A 17951-nucleotide genomic window follows, 5' to 3' on the forward strand; every position below is an offset into this window, starting at 1 on the left:
AAGCAATTGATTCTGCTGTTGGAATATTTAGTTCATCCACTGTCTGAAAGTCAGTGGCTGTAAAAAATACCATTTTATGTTCCAGTTACACAGTGCTTCATCAAAAACATAATGGGACAGAAAAGAGGTGAAGAAAACATTATGTGACATTTCAGGTTGAGCCATGCAACTTCTATTACAGTTACAGATCTTAGCATTCGGTCAATTGCTAAGTAATCCCCTGCCTAAGTATGTTGTTAAACTGGTATGGGTAATTTGACTATTTCTTTAATAAATAAATAAGTAACATACAATAAATATTTAAATAGAACATACTGGTTACATGTTTATTTAAATAAAACATACTGGCTTCAAACAAAGTGGCAGAAAACCCATCCAACACCCCTGGAAGTAGACATAGGCTGTTCAGAGATTGTGAAGTATTATTTATATGCTGCCAGCAATGACTGAAGAACTTCACAAAGGAAGGTAAAGAACAATCATTTGTATTCCTGCTCTGAAAAATTCCCAGTTGAGAATAATTGTCACATTTCTTTGAGTCACTGGAAAGCTGGGGAACTCTGAACCAACATGAGACTGAACAGTTGATGCCCTCAGTAATGCTCCCTGTTGATTTGCACTGATGAAATGAAAAAGATTAGATTGCTTCCTTTCATGCTTTTCTTGCTTTGCAGGAAGAAGACTCTAATGTCCAAAATTGTTAACTGTCTGAAATTACCTTACCAGTTCAAAAGCAATAACATAATGCCTCAGACTGTGATAAAGTACAGCACTGAACTGTGCTTTTAGTTTTGAATATTGCATTTCCATGGCTGATATACATTTTCCATATAGTTGACACAAGGCGAAAAAAAAAAGTATTGAAAAGGATTCAGCATCAAAGCAAGGGATAATGCAAAGCTGACTCCTGTGTTACGCTAGCTCTCTAGATAACTTCTTGGACATAGGGACAGATCAATTCACCCTGCCAACAGGTTTTACCATGCTTTTGCCTCTCCATGTGCTGAGGTGTGTTTTTTTTCTAGGCCAGTTTTGAATGCAAATGTAACACTTCTTTCAAGTACTATATTTATTGCAAGCTTCTGTTTATTACCAGCATCCTTCCTTTGTGTTGGGTTCCTGTCATTGCCCACCTCTGTGAATTTCAGTTGCCTCATTTCCTCGGCTGCTTTCACACTATGTGATGCTGTTCTTGTGTCCTGTCCCTGTCGTCACCTCCCCGTCCCACTCCTCTTATAAAGAAAAGTGTCAAAGGGACGGTTAGGAGCGGAGGACAAAAGATGACCTTCTGAGCCATATATATTGTAGCGAGGGTTATTTAAAGATGGGCAGGTGGGGCTTTAGTTTTTATACCAATAAAGTTACTTCTCCTTTCTGTACTTTTGCAACAGCCTGTAGACTCAAAACAGTATGGTCATTGATGTTGGCTTTCTCTCTGAGGGTAGGCTACTTGAGAAGATAGGTTTCATTCTCCCCATAAGTATATGTATGCATTTCAGGGAGAAGTATCCAGCTGGCCCGGTTTTTGAATTGTGTTTGTTAAGCTGGGCTGGAAGGCTGTGCTTTGGACACTTGCTGACGTGCTGTCAGGACTCTTGGTGCATGTAACAGTCTGAGTGGAAATCCCACTTCTGACACCACTTAATGTAACAGTCCGGAAGAGGTGAACTCTTACTGGGGCTGCTGATTCGAATACCTGTCGAGAGATTAAGGCACAAACGAGGCCATGTATTGTCAATACCACTAAAAACTTTTATTTAGAGAAAGAGAGAGAGAGAAAGAGAGAGAAAAAAAGAAAAGAGAAAGAGAGGAAGAAGAGTACACCGCAATGTTCACCACCGGGGATCTGTCGCGTCCAGTTGTTCCGCTCTGGGGGGTTTCTCCAATGATAATCCAGTCCTGGCAGGCAGGCAGGTTCTCAGCTCTGCTCCGCTCCCCTTGGTCCTTCTTCCTGCTCGCCTTGGTCCTCCTTCTTGCTCTCCTCCATCAAGAGGCTGCCAAGGGTCCTTTTTGTACCATAGTCCCAGGCCAATATGATGGTGATGTGTTGCGGTCAAGCAGTGAGATCCAATCCAGCAGCGGCATGTTGCTTCCATGCGCCGATCACGAGCTGGCAGTCCATGCAACCTCCATCACAGCTTGCAAGCTGCAGCGCATAAGACGAACAAATTCATGCCTTTAGCTGTTACTGCGAAGCGTCAAACAAAATGTTTCCGAGAAGGCATATCATCTGGCCCAAAGTCCTAACTGCATCTGTACAAACAGGTGTTCTTCTAAGAAGTTGCTTCAGGCCTTCAGACAGTGTGCTGTTGTTCTACTGAATCTCTACTTCCTCTCAAAACCACAAGGTACAAAGTTTGAGACAAACATATCCTAATTCTTACAATTTAACTCTTACAGTGCATTAACGGTGTCCTGAGCAGCTCAGTGGGTCCCCTCTTGCCCCCAGGTATGGGTCTGGGTCCCCCATCGTGCTCTGAGCTACACCATAAGTGGTCCTGGCTTACTGCCTGTGTTCCTGTATGTGCTCTGGACCTATGTACTGGGTCACCTTGTCTTCCATCCAGTCTCTGTCTGTCTGCAGTCCCTGGTTCATCTCCTGCTGTGTCGGAGCCGTCGATGGAGCCTGTTTCCCACCCGTGGCTCTGCCTGCCCTGAGGGAATGGTGCCAGGGTGACCCCAGCTCATCACCAGTCATCAACTCTTTTCCCCCATCACACCCCCCGCCTCCGAGTGTCTTTCAGACCTTTTCATAGCAGAAGTTTATGCTTTGCCCATCTATCTAGCAATTTCATGTTAAATTGTCACTTTGTTATTTCTGTTGAGGGTTTAACATCCTGGTATGATTAGCTGGAATAAGAACTGGGCTCAGAGAAGCAATTTCTCATTTAAAAAATAATGTGGAGCTGTGGTTTGTGGGGGTACAAAGTAGGTCTGCAAGGGCAGTAAGGATAAAGGCTCAGATCCTTCAGCGTGCAGGCTGCAGCAGAGGGAGGACTAGCCAGCTCCCTGCGGCACTCGAGCGAGATGTCTTGTGTGGCTGTTGAGAAATGCATTGCTTCCAGCTTCCACAGCCCTGCGGGAAGCTATCAGTGTTAAGACTCCTCTCTGAGGCACTGTGAGTGTTAAGCCAAATATCTTTCAGTAACTTGGTTATCATGTCTGGTAAGTCAGCGTATGTCAATTAGCTCCTCAGAGGAGTGAGATAGCCAAAACTCAGTGCATGCTCTTTTGTGCTAGCTAAGGGTCAGCCCCTTTTCCGCCAACAGCCGGCGTAGCAAACCTTGACTTTTAGCTGAAAGGACAGAAATGGTCAGTTCTTTCCACTGTTTCTTTTGCTGTTGGGACCAGTTTCTGCACTCCCACCATGGTGGCCATATCCTAACTTGGTCTCACCTCTGCCCCTCCTGCCAGCACGGTGCTCAAGCTGGTGATACAAAACTGTGTGTCGTAATGTGATGCAAAATTGGAACAGGGAGATGTACCTTCATGTGCCTTTAAGAATGGTTGCTGATGGTATTTGGCTGAAGCTAGGTATAGAGATTATGCAGGGGAAAAGTGGTTTTGACAAAATATGTTTGAAGCACCTGTTTTGTTTTACAGTCCTGTCATTCAAAGCAGGAGGGCTCAGACCTTTGTGGGACCTTTGTGGGCTTTCCCATCAACTTTCAGGATTGCTCAGCCTCTTCAGAGTCTGACGTGTCTTGACCACATACAGTTGACTTGCCCCCGTTGAGGGCTTTTAGAGACATGTTTGGAGGGCAGCCACATGACGACTGTGTTAGCTCATCTCCATATTCATACAGACCCAAGTGAAATGAGGCTCTTGAGCTTGTAAATGCCCCGGAAGACAGATAATAAAGAAATGCAACCCCAACTGTAACCAGTGTTTTTCTGATGCATTGACATTGTGTCAGAGCATAGGTGTAGTTATTTCCATGGGAGTTTCTTATGCTTTAGGTACCCTGAAATGTCTGTGCATTCCTGTAAAGGTATAACTTGAAGTTTACATAAAAGATTGGTGAATTTAACATGATTTTTAATACCGCCTATGCAACAGATAATGTTATCTAACATTTAAATAGCTGGAGAAACATGGTACACTTCTGTAAGATTGATTTGTTCAGTATTTAAAATCAGATTTATAAAATAAATGTGAGTAATGAGATTTGATCAATATGACAAAATGATATTAATAGAGTATTAATCTCTCTCCTGTGTTTCCAACAAATCACAGGTGCATGACTGCAGAGCAGCAGTTGCCATTTCAAACTGTGGTTTAATTGCTTTCATGAACTGCATATCGGAGCAGTTCTTGCACAGTTACGTGCTGCTATCAATAAAGCTTCAGATTCTTCAGAGAGGCAGGTGTTTTAGTGCATAACTTCGCATATAGATTTGATGTCTTGACATATAGTTAAAGATTGGATTATGGTAGTTGGCAGGACTGTCTTTAAAAAGAGATATAGAAGTAGGGTCTTGACATGAGGTTTAACCTGAGGTCGTATGATGTTCTTATGAAAATTGATTGATAAAAATATGGTTTTGAGTCAGACATCACAAATTTCACAGATTATAGGATTACACTGCTGTAATTGCTGTTGAAAAACTGCGTACAGCTGTCAGGTAAAACAAGAATTATTTGATGTCTGTATTTGGAGAAAGTATTGGAGCTGCTCAAAAATCTCACTATCCTGTCAGTAATTGAAGCATCTTGAAGAAACGTTCAGGCAAGTGAAAATAATATTCTAGCATTTCCCTCTTGAATACTTTTACAAGGTTTTCGAAATTATTCTTTCAAAGTGTTTGGAGGAACATGCAGTAGGGAGAGCACACAATAATTCACGTGCTGCTTCATATTTATGAAATGGTTGCACACTGAAGACTTTCAGTGCTACTTTCAAGCCTCTAGAAAAAAATACCAGTGAGTAATAACAGTATAGCAGGAAAAATAAACATTGAGAAATGTTTGTCCATTTAACAGAAAAACAGAAGTTTATCTACTTGAAAAATTATAGGACAGTTACCCTCTGATGTATCCCACTAATGAATTTACATATCGCTGTGAATCCCATTCTGAATTCGCTTTTTAATGTCAGAAGAAAGCCTGTTTACAAAAGGAGAGTAGAGAGTATGTAATGAGAGGCTGCAGTGAAGGTCCAGGATCAGATTTTCTTTTTTTTTTTCTATATGCAAGATTTTGAAGTAGTTTGTTAATAAAAACTTGTGGGTTTTTTCTTAGTTTTCTAATTTTCTATTACTTCATCCTATTTTGCTTAGCTTTTCTTTTTCTTTCTAAACGCTCTTCAAACCTGTTTTTCCCCATCTTTCCATTTGATGGACCTCTTGCTTCAGCTCCAAGCTGGTTTGTCCCTTTGCATCTGATTCTAATCTAGGGGCGAACACACATGCTGCTACAGTGTATGGAGAAAACAAAAGTTAAAGGCCATTGCTGTTGTCCATTATTAACATGATCTAACCTGCAGGCAACTGGTACAGTTACACTGAACCTCCTTTTCCCTCCCTTAAATGTTGGTTCAGGTGGGAGCGTATGGCAGATGTTTTGGGGTCATGGCAACATCTTCCAACACGATGACCCATGTTGCTTCCTCTGTGTGTCTTCTAATGAGATGTGATCGCATCAGCCTTTCAAGAAATAAGCTGAACTTGCCCCTTCTTAAAAGAGCTGCTGGAATGGTCGTACTCTTTCTGTAAACTATCACAGCCACAAGCTGTAGCCTCCTTATTAAATCTTCGTTAAGAGTTGCATATCCGGGAGCAAAGACGACAAAGAGGGGTGGGCATGATAGCATGTGGTGGTCTGGATTGTTGTTTTACTCTTTTCTGAAGGTATCTAGACTCCTTTGGTTGAGGTTAGGCGCACAACATCCTGCGTGACTTTTTTATGAGCAGATCAGAAAATGCAAAAAGCATGTTTTCCTGTGAGCAGGGGGATTTATGAGCACAAACCTGTGAGCCTTTATTTGCTGCTTGGTTTATCAGAGCTCCCCTGCCTGATGCTGGGGTAGTCACTCAACCTCTTGTCTGCAAAACATGGACGAGTTGTTCTCTTTTACTGGTTCTCTCTTGTAAATCCTATTTTATTTGCCTCACTGTAGTCTCATGAGGTTTACTGCAGAAATAACTATGAAGGGTCTAGAGACCAGTCATAGGAATTGATAGAATAAGAATTGGAGATGCAGTCTGTGGTCCTCAAGAAGAGCATCTAGGGCACCTCTGTGCATCTAGGCTGTTTCCTCAGAATGGGTGGGTTTGGCTTCCTTATGAAACGAGTGCTTCTAATTTGATCTTCAGTTTTCTGCTGTTGATAAGGCATACTTTCAAATGAGGATTAAAGAAAAGCCTATCCAGGGACTCAATTATATTTACTAATATAACGGCTAACAGCCTGGAAAGAAAAGTGCCCTATTTGTGAAAGAGATACAGCCGTCAAAGTGTGTAATGGTTTCATCTCTGTGAGTTTGGATGCAACAGAGTTTTCTGATACATGGATTCCTGCTCTTCACAGTTTCAGTACATTCTGGCTCATTATTAACTAAGACAAAGATTAATGCTTTTCTGCAAGTAAATTATGTTCCTAAGAAGGATCTAAATTCTTCTCAGATATGTGTATACAACGGTTTGCAGTTAACTCAGTTGAGAGCTTGGTGTATCTTGGTGAATGCACAGTCTAGATCAATATGTTTGGGACTGATATTGTGCTACGTATATTCATTTTACTGAAGTGATGCATAGGGTACGAACAAGGAGCAGGAGGCACCCATCTGTGTGAAATTATGCATTTCATTTCTGATGTGAGGTTAACACTATAAAGATTTGTCAGCATTTTTTTTTTACAGTGGGATATCAAAAATAATTGAAGCCACATCCCTCTTAGCTATATTTGCAAAATCCTAAATGTGGCTGTGCAAACACAGTGGGCTTCTGTTAATGTAATCCTTCTGGATGTACTGCAAATTGCTGATCAGAAGAGTCCTTCTGTTGGCATAGTCCGTGTTTCCATTTGGATGCTTTTCTGACATACCTATGTTAGCATAACGTCCATGTGAAAAGCTTGTGGGATTTGAATGTAATATTTTTCAAAATGTATGACTTCCCTGTGCAAAAGGTGGAGACCATGAAACACAGCATTACATTTCTAAATTAATACACACTTATTTATGATTCTGTGCTTGCTTAATTTTAATAGCAAAAGGATTTTTTTTTTTGCTCTACACTTCATAATGTGCAGTTCACCTACATTTTGAGCGAATGTGTTATCTTTTACAATTTTTTCACCTTCAAGAAGCTTAAAGTAAAAGTTTCCCCATCCCTAATCCTTAACATTGGAAGCTACAGGAAGGAGTAGTATGGAGAGACCCATAACAAGTCTGCATGAATCGGCCATTTAAAGGGAGATAAAAAGGAATTTAAAAACATAATGTTCTTTAAAAGTTCATTTTTCCATTCAGGCACATGCTTTAATAAAACTGAAACTAATTTTCGAATGAACATTTTGAGTACTCTGTTGAAATGTAAATTATGCCCAAGTTTGCTTGTATCTGTGCTAATTCTTTTACGTAATAGTATGGAGGTATCTAACTCATCTCTTTTTTTTTTTTTTTTTTTTTTTTCTCCTTCCTCCTAGTTAGTGGTCTAATGACGCTTGGATTTGCAGGTGAGCTTTACTTCTAAAATTCAGATTTCTGTTTCTGTTGTGTTAATGGCAGCCATTTGAGAAGAGCTTCCATCCTATCTCATTTCAATTAGTCAACTATCATGCATTTTTTACAACTGGTCTTGACCATTGGCTGTATGAACAGAGAGTATTGTAGTGTTCTGTAAAGGCCAGTCTCAATAGTGATGGTAAAACTGTAGAATTGTTTATAATTTTGAACCCCTTTGGCCAGGGATTTAGACAAACTCTTGTGTTGTCAGATTGTTCCTGTCAAATGGCTCTATTGGAGCTTTTTCTGTAACCCTGAAAAGTATTGAAGTTCTAAAGAGAGCCAACCAAAACCACCAAGGCCATGGAAAATCCGTTTAAACACCCTGCTGGGAAGGGGCTGGAGTAAATTGTCAGTGCATATGATGTAATGGAGGAGAAACTTGTATTCTGTTGGATTTACAGGGTTATAAATCAAGTGATAGCTGGCTGTTTAGAATACCCTGCCAGGGAAGGCAGCTTTGTGTAACTTTTGTCAAAGCATCAATGCAGGATTTAAGTTGCCAGCTATGCAATTTTCGTATCTGGTTTAGAATTCTGCCCAGCTTTAGTGTTCGTCTGCAGATCTAGCTGTGGAAATTATAACATATAACTGCTGCAGCTGCAAGGTGAATTGGAGGGAATGCTTAAATAGACAGGGTCCATGCTATCATGTTAACTTCCCAAGGACAAAACTACATTGCTCCTTTTTTGTAACTTCCACCATTTCTATCACTGGTGATTAATTTTAATCCTGATTTTTTATTTTTTTTTTTTTTTTCTGACATGAATGAAGGCTTAGTGTCAGCTCTAAGAGCTCTGACAATCAGCTGTGATGAAGGAGGTGGGGTCGGGTCTCAGTGAGTTGGCTGTACTTCTGGAGAGGTCTGTGGTCTGTATGAAGTGGTAGGCTTAGAGTCTCAGGTGTGGCATAGGCTGTCCAGCTATGGGCCTGCTGCTCTTGGAAAGTGTGTGAAAGCAAAGTATTTCTGTGGTCAGATGTGACAGTTGTCTCTTGTTTGGCACGTGGCATCACCGAGTCAATGACTTCCTCAGCTTCCCCAGTTGGCCGCAGGAGCTGGAGTTAAATTGCAAGGTGCTCCTGCCCAGGCTCCAAGGGAGCCATCTCCTTCGTGGGTGAGATGATGTACAGTCAAGCCTGTTTTACAATCACGTACCCCATTTTGCATGGAGGCGTTCAAGATTCTGACTGACGGCTGGGTCATAATGTGAGGCCTGAAACCAGTCATCTTACCTTGGATTTTTTTGGACTAAATAATAAGGAACAGTGCCCTGTTGAGAGTGGGGGCTGCGCCTGACTTCTCACCACGTGAAGGCTCGCGCGCCTTTGACCTCACTTCACCTGGCAGCGTGTTTGGCTGTCACCACGCAAAACTAGAACTAACAGCTTTTTCCAGTGATGATGGGAACCTGCTCTCAAGAGTAACTAATAGAAGGAAAAGAAATACCTCCTTTCCCTGGTGTAAATAGGGTCTAAGTGAAAATGTAGGTTCAGAAGAAAAAGGTACAAGACCTGATTCTACTTAGACTTCCATTTTTTACGATTGAAAATGTCTGAAGTGGTCTCTTCTTCTTGGCTTTGTTCTTAAAAACAGCTGTTACCTCCAGAGTTCTCGGGAGGGTTGCCTGACACACAGGTTTGTTCGGGTTGCAGTTTTGTTCAGGTGAATCATTTTCTCAGATTGGTACTGCTGTAAAGAGAAGAAATCACAGTTTCTTTTCTGACTAGTTTAATTTAGACGTTTGTATTAAATATGTTGACATACAAATACTTATAGGTAATTTTTAATGTTCTAGAAAATGCATGCATTTTCAATGTAGAAGAACAATCAAATATTGGCAATTATAAAGGCAAAGCAAGACATACTTAACTACTTAAATCAAAACGCTTCAGCCTTATCAAAATCAAATGCTTTAGTTAGTCTGAATAGAATTTTTTTTTTTTTTTCAGAATTTTAGTTTTTAAGACGTATGAAAATACTACCTTTGTATTCCAATGCAGGTGTGGGCTGTATGACAAAACCCTTCGACTTTGACTGTAAATATTGAAGTACATTTACAGTCATATAGTTACTTGAATGGGATTCATCTGTGTAAGCCTGAGAAGTGCTTTCTACACTGGAGTGTACGATCAGTAACTCCAGTTAGCTTTTAACTAAAAGTGCAAATGGGCAGTAGTAAGTTAGTATGAGTAGAAGGTAAGTAAGATTAGAAAAGTGACTAGGTTCCTCTATGCTAGGTCTAAAAGATGATATTATATATGGTGACCTATAGTATTTTATACTAAGTTATGTTTTTAATAAATTTAAAGGTATAAAGGTAAAAGTAAAGGTCTATTTTATCTATTTTCTAAAATTTAGAAGTTTTTAAAAGTTTAGAAAGTTGAATGTCAGGTTTACAGCAATGTAAGTGGCAAGCAGAAATATGTGAAGAATTCTGAGTGATTTGTGGTGCTGCTATTTCAATGTTTGAGATTTAAGGTGCTCTCTGATTTTTACCTAGGTGCATGTCAGCAGACTAATCTCTGCAATGAATCTCTCATGTTGGAAAAGTTACCTGCCTGTGGGAAATCCTTTGAAGAGATGATGAAGAAAGTGGACTCTAAAAAATGGTGCAACCTGACAGAATTTATCATGTAAGAGTTAGTTTTGGTTTTGATAGTTCTCACATGATAATGGTGTTTGTCCTTTAGAAAAAGGATTACCTCAAATACCAAGAACATTGTAATGCCTACATCTCTAATGCATGTAACATGTTTGTGCTCCAGATAAATTGAAATCCTCCAGTATTTGGTTGCCAGTTGTAGAGAGCTAAGCTGTAGCTCTTGAGTCCCAGCAATACAGCCACATGTGCACAGAGTCCCAGCTCTTAACTCAAAGAGTGCACAGAATAGAGCACTTTAATAAGAACTAACCACTGGGCTAATCATTACTAGCTGCTATTGCTTTTTCCTCAGACAGTTGTGTTTATATTTAATCTGTATTTCTGTGCGTTTTAGACAAATGTTACTTAAATAATTTTTTTCCTGTGAAATCTCTAAAGCAGTGTGCTTTTAGAATCATGCTCTTCTGTTTTCTCTGCTGGTAGCAATGCAGTTCCCTCTGATTTCTTTTATTCAGTAAGATGACAGCAACGTTCCCTCAGGCACAGTTTCAGAAATCCCCTTCTTGTGTGAAATAGTATTCTACAAATGTAAAATGATTTGTCCTATTGAAACTGCTGCAGTTTATTTCTTTCTCTGCCCGATAGCACGGAGAGAATGAGCACCACCCATTTTGTTTGGATGACTAAAATGCTGCAAGACTCACAGTAGTGAGGGCGGCATTTTTATTTCCTTATCTCTATTCCTGTTCTGTAGTTGCTGGAGGTATTTAAATATCTTTCTGTAAAGCTGCGCACTTCAAAATCTGCTCTGAAGGAAACTCACAAGGCTTGTGTAATTGGTGGCATTTTTGGCTTTGTGGAGCATCCGCTGCTTTAGAGTGTGTCTGCTGGTGCCTAATGCTTGGTTTTCGGAAGCGCTGAGTACCCTCTACACCGACTGAAATCAGAGGAAACTGCAGGTGTTAAGCACTTCAGAAAACGAGACTCAAGTGTCTGGTGTGGTGTGAGCCAGCCTGAATCAGAACATCTTCCTGGATTTGAAACTGTGCTGGTGCTGTTTCACAGACTGGCAGGGTAGCCACAAACTAGCTGCCACCATGTCTGTTACAGTGTCAATTAGCCCCAGATGTGTTCTTTTCTTAGGTGATCTTTGGTCTTGTCTCCTGTTTGGTATCACTTCACGTGATGCAAGATTTTTGCAGTCACCTAATGCGAGATTTTGACTAGCTGATTACCAATAGACGCGATAGATACCAAAATGTTGGACTGCTGTGCTATGTTGCAGCAGTGCCCAATGTTTCTCTTACCGCTGTCACCATTGTTGATAAAGTTTCATAATCTGACAGCATATTGACAACTTAGATGCTATTCCTTCTTAGTGCTTTTATTTGCACGCCTTAGGTGACTTTACAACTTTACAACCTTTTAAAAGGTAAGCTCTTAAAAATCGTGGCACTAGAGTGAAAGATGCATTCATGCAGCACTCCAACCGTGGGGAAGAAGAAGAGAAGGTAAGCCCTTCTTATCCAGCTGGCAGAGATTGTATCCAAATCTGACAAAGAAATGGCTGTATAAAAAGGAAAAGAAAATCCTTGCAATGCAGGTACTGCTAAATTTATTTGACCTATGACAATATCTGTACATTATAGGGCAATAATTTTGCAACTGATCTAGATAGAAATTGTTTTACTTATTTTGAATGAAGCACTGTAATTTTGCTCCATTTGATCTTCACTACAGTTTTATTATAATCACAAAACTGAGTTCTTTGCTAATATCTTGTTCATACTCATAAGTGTCCTCAATTAGTGGGACTACTTGCAGTAGATAAAGGTACCTACAGGAGTTAAAATATTAGACTGCCGTTGTTAATACAGGTGAAGAAGCAGGCAGCTTTTTGCAAGCCTTGTGCTAAAATTTCAAGAGTTAAATTTTTTGATGCAAGGTTTTTCCAAGATTTGGAGGTGACTGAGGTCTCTGAGTTCTCCTGACTTTCAACTAGAGTTAAGAGTCCACCTTGCTTTTACATTTTTACATAATGTACAGTTTTATAAAACTTCTTTCTATCACTTAGGTTTCAAGTTCTAGCTTAGGAGAGAGTAGAGGGAGGAATTTGTTTTGGAATTTATTTGCTGAATCGGGTATTAATCAAGCATCATCCATCTGACTACAAACTTATCTTAAGGGTTCATTGCACTGAAGAAACAGCACGTTTATATCCACCTTTAAGAATTTTACTTTGGAGAGCAGATATTGTAATTTGATGTCATATGTTACATAAGAAGCATATAGGCTAATTTCTTCCAGCTCATTGGAGGAACCCTGATGGATGGGACTAAAACACTTCTTTATTTGGAGTATTCCAACAAATTAATGAAAAAATGGTATTTCTAGCCATAGTCACTTAAGATTCAGATATTTAAACCTAGTAGTACTAGTTTACCCTGATTTTACATCTAGCCTCCAGCAGTAAAAATTAGTCAACCTGGATCAGATAGTGGGTTAAAACTGTGAGTTTTGTGTGAAGGAATCAGTTTCTTCATACAGGCATTTCTGCACAGAACTTCTTACTTACAGAGATCTTGGAAAATTTGGCTTTGTATCTTATATGAGAATGTAATTATTTATGGAAATCTGCTTCATTTCTAAACTCTTTGATTTATGGAGGATTTTTAGCTTTTCAGGCTAAATGGCTGTCCTTGGTTATGGGATTGTAAATAGCAATTATCTGCATTGCTTCACTGTTCGGGCAAACAGTTGTGAGAGAGATTTCAGTGACTTCAGTTTGCTGTGACTTAATTATACTGGAAGATTTTTCTGACAGCTCCTTTACTTATTTCTTAACTTTATTCTTAACAAACTTGTGTTCTTTCAAAAGCAGCCTTTGGACTGATTTTTAAACAGATGAGGCTCACATGTGTGGCAGCTGATACTGGAAACCAATATAAGAATTTTAACCTCCACAGCTGATCTTGATCTTGCTGGAAATGTGTAACAATCATATGAACCACAAAATTTCAGGTAAAGTTTTGCAGAAGCACTATTGGGAGAAAGTTTACCTATTAGTTTTCACATTTTTCTGTGAGGATTCATGCAGAAATTGGGATACAAATACTCTGGGTCAGATTGTCCAAAGGTATTTGAAAGCCTAAATATGATCAGGGATCCAAGTGAGAGTTTAAAGTATTTTAGGTCATTTAGACACTGTGGGTTTCGATGGCTCCTGCTTGGACATCAGAATATGAAGGACAACCAGAAATACCTTCAAAAACCAGCTGGAGACATTCATTGACATAAAAAGAGGGCATCAGCTGTTCACAGCTTTGCTGATGCTTTTAGGCTATTCAGGGGGAGCCCTGAAGATGAAAATGTGACTGAGTGTTTTAAATGACAGGAAATTATGGTACCTGGCAAGTGAGCAAGCAGAGAACGAAGTGTGGATGAAAGCTATGTAGGGAGTTAATGAAAGCAAATAGACTTTTTGTTCGCTTGAAGACTGGAGATTACAGAAAGCTTTTTTATTCTTAATGTGTAATATTTCTATTATTTTTTCATATATAGATCTAAACACTAACATATACAGTATATATCTCTGTATTTTATATATATAATAACGTATATATAATACGTAACATATATTTCTGTATTATATTCTTAATATTTAACAACAGTAGCTAAATATGTAAAGTCTACTACTGTCCACAAACTTAAGCTCCTTATTAATGATCAGATTTTTTCACGATGCTCTCTGTGATAAATCCTGGTGTGGTTGCAATGGGACTGTAGTTGAGAGGCCAGGTATGACTAATTCCTTAAGCAAGAGGCCAAATGAAGATGAGAGTACTCAGAGCTGTCTTACATGAACCTGAGAAAATGTTCCTCATCGTAGTGGTGTAGATTACTTTCTATTCTTAGCTAATATAAAGGTTTTCTAAATACTTCTAAGTAGATCCTGGAAACAATTTAGCTGGAACAAACAGTCTCTAAACAAATCTCCGTGTTTCTCCCTGCCCTAACCCCTATGGAAATAGGGGACTAAAATGTGCCTGTGCTGGTTCTCAGTGGCTCGTTAAGCTTTTGGCCTGCTCCTGAGGACCAATATCTCCTCGCTCTTCTGCATCCCAATTTTCCGAACGTTTCTGAGTGTGCTTACTAGCAGTTCAGTAATTTTGAGGCCAGAGTGGTCTGCACTGTTGAATACAGGCCACCCAATTGGCCCACTAGTCACTATTTAAAACCCTGTAAGAGTGAGCGAGTATCTTATGGGAAGGCATCAACTCTTCATTTAAAAGATATCAAATGAGTATTAATCCATTACATCTATAGACAGATTGTTCCAAAGGTTTCACAGTCAGAGGAAAATGTGTCTTATTTCTCATTGGTTTGCCTGACTCGAGTTCTCGGTGATTATACTTTCTTACATATTTCCCTGATTAAGTAAAATTCCTTCTGTTGTCAGAAATCCTTCTTTCCCAACCCAATTAAATACAAGCACTTCTAAGTCACCTTTCAATCACTTTTTTATTTTCTTTTTTTTTTTTTGTAAATTAAAATAAAACTTTTAAAGCCTGTCATGATAATGGATGTATTTCAGACTTCTTGAACCCTTTGCAAGTTTTGGCAGCTTTTCTTTTGGAGAGTGGATTCCCATCTAGAATTGAACATTTCGCCCAGCAGTAGTTTGCATAGTATTATGTACAGACTCCCTGTTTTTTCCTCTAAGCCTATTGGGTATTCAGCATTTTTCTTCTGCCAAAATATTTGTGTGTTGCATTGACACTCCTAGCTACCTAGTAATTCCAGGAGGATGCACTCCAAAAGCTGTACCTGATTTTAAGACCCTTTCAGGGTGACGTACATTATTTGTTTCTGGATCTATCATCTTGCATTCACCAGTGTTGAAGTGCATATGATAAGTCCACATTTGTAACTAATCCAAATCAGTCTAACTACACCAACATCTTCTACTCCTTTACTGTTTACTATGCTATTTGCATACTTAAGCAAAAATTATTTGTTTGCTTCACTTCGTTAGTTTATATATTAGGCCAAAACTTTTACAGCTGCCCTCTGTGAATGGCAATTACTTGTTTATTGTTAGTTTTCCAGTTGCATTTATTGTTCATTCAAGGCCTACCATGATTTTTCTTGGTTTTTTTTTCATCAGAATGTTTTAAACAAAGTTTGATAAAACATTCAGTCTTTAAACATGAATGAATGAGATACAGTGATTATAAGGAAGCATGTGGTATCTGCTTAAACAAAAATCCCAAATTAATTTGAAAAATAGTTTGAGAAATAGTTTGGACTCCATCTATGTGCTTCTGGTTGACTGGTTGCTGTGAGAACAAACACTATAGAGGCAAGAAATAAGGAACTATATGGTAAAAAAAAAAGCTTTAATACCAATGTATGCAAAAAAAATACATATATAAAGAGCTTTGATTAATTAGAGACTTTTATACTTAGTATATGATATCAAATCTTGTTAGATTAACTTTAATCTTTGCTGTTGGTTGATCCTGTATTGCATTCCTTACAGACATAGTTATACTAGTTTCTTTTCACAAGGGCATCCAGTAGCACCATTCAAAGAAAGCAGTTAAAAAAACCCAAACTGTTCAAATTGAACTATACTAGTACAATCCAGTCACTTTTCCTGTTTTTATTATATCATTATATCTAGAAATAATTTTCAGTGGTAGCAGCAGTGCTAACGGCATTGCTCTCTGACATTCATGTACTCTTTTTGTTGACCTACCACCAAGCACCTCCTCTGTTTAAAAGTATTGTGGATCTCCTTATCATTGATTAAGTTGTTTAAGTTTTTCTGCAATAAAAATTCTTAAGCTGTAAGAATACAGCTAAACAATCAAGGGGTCGACCATGATGTAGATATTTAGTCGTAGGCCATCTCCTTTCTTTAAGCATCAACTTTTCACATTTCAATCAATTTACTTGGCTGCCAGAAGGAGCCTGTTTTAGGCAGAAGATGCACATTGTGTGCCTGGGGCACTGGGCAGCAGATGCCACTGAAGAACATGAACCTGTTGCTATCATTCAGGCAAGTGTATCAGGAAATCAGTACGAGGGCGGGATAGTGCATGGTTCTGGACAGGGTAAGATACAGTGCAGAGAGCATCCTTATGTCTCTGAGTACAGTTGATCAGTCTCTGATATTAGGGACGGTGGCAGCAAATCAGCCCAGAAAGTAGTCTTCCTTCAAAGACATTCCTTTTGCCAAAGAGGAATGGATGCCTCCATGTTTTGTACATGTCTCTTGCTGCATGCTTACTCAGTTGTATCCTTACGCATCTTGTCACTCCAACAGTCCTCTCTTAAACTGAATCTCCATAGGCATGCCATCTTGGAGTTGTCTAAGGAGCGCATCCTCAAACTAATTCCTTAGGGATCCACAGATTGCTTTTCTTTAGCTGAATCAATAAATGTAATAATAGTTGATAGTGTAATATCTGAAAGATAGTGCTGATATGTAATTTCCAGTGTTTGAGTCCACTAAACATCTCCTGAAGGGACAGACCAGCCTCAGTAACTTTTATTTGCTATTGGACTGAAATGGAGACATGTAGGATTTGATTGTTGTGTTTGATCTAGTCAGATGTCATCTATTTCAGTGTAAGACATTCTGTGACTTCAAACCAATATTGCTGTGGCAACAGTCATTTCACAAGTGTATAAAGTCATGTATCAGCTACCCTGGGAGCTTTCAGCCAATCAGTCTGTGTTTGCAAGCCAAGGAATAGTTGTGCATCAAAACGTCAAGGAAGAAAAAGCAGTTTGTGTTTTGGAACAGAGTTCTAGCAGAGTAGCGTATATAACGAGAAGATGTGGCTTCTCTGTTTCAGTAAAAGAATTGATTGTAACAGACTTCTTCCTGCAGTCCCTATGTTTCTTTTTACCTCATCAAGCCTGTCGTCACAGCCCAGATAGCCCCTAATTTGCTGTGTGGCACTGCTCTGTGGCACCTGGAAGGTGTTACAATTCTGATTTTTCCAAAGTTTTAAATCTGAGTCCTTAGCAGAATAGGAGAGGGCAAAATTTGTCTTTAACTACATGTCTGAAGCTGATTCATTGCATGTATGTATGTATCTGGTGAAATTCCCTGCTCTGTTGTAGCATGGTCAAAGGTATGTCCCCACACTGAACAGCCATTTTATTTGCTGTACAGCCTCACTATAGTTTTCCCAGGACCCTTTACATCAAAATTGAATCCTATGAACAGAAGCAATAGGCTTCAATCCCATTGAAAATGATGGAGGAGGTCCACCCATGTTCTGTACAGATGTTGAAGATTTGAAAAAGGAATTAAGTAAAAAAGATGTGCAGGACTAGAGCCAAATTTGATCTAATCTTCTGGAAAAATAATCCTCAAGTTGTTGCTCAATTTTAAACTTGATGGGAATTTTGCCTGTTACAAATTGGCCCAACTAAACTAAGCTAAACTAATCATAAAAGTGCTAGTTTTCAAAGAAACTTAGTAAAATATTAAAGAAAATAAAGCCAGATGATACTAAGATCAACAGGAAAACAAACTGTGGAAGAAACAAGTGCGATCCAAGATGAAATTATATGCCCTGAGTTCTTACAGCTTGGACCTAAG

General features: G+C 39.1%; 1 protein-coding gene across 1 annotated transcript in view; it reads left to right on the plus strand.

Annotated features, from left to right (window-relative positions):
• Positions 1–17951, plus strand: part of RAMP3 (receptor activity modifying protein 3) — a 53300-nt gene that overhangs the window by 11073 nt on the left and 24276 nt on the right. The window contains exons 3-4 of the mRNA XM_086468544.1: positions 7649–7678; positions 10229–10361. Coding sequence (XP_086324670.1) covers positions 7649–7678; positions 10229–10361 — 163 coding nt within the window. The remainder of the gene's footprint in view (positions 1–7648; positions 7679–10228; positions 10362–17951) is intronic.

This window comes from Leptosomus discolor, chromosome 7 (genome assembly GCF_034619465.1).
Source record: "Leptosomus discolor isolate bLepDis1 chromosome 7, bLepDis1.hap2, whole genome shotgun sequence".
Classification (NCBI taxonomy): domain Eukaryota; kingdom Metazoa; phylum Chordata; class Aves; order Leptosomiformes; family Leptosomidae; genus Leptosomus; species Leptosomus discolor.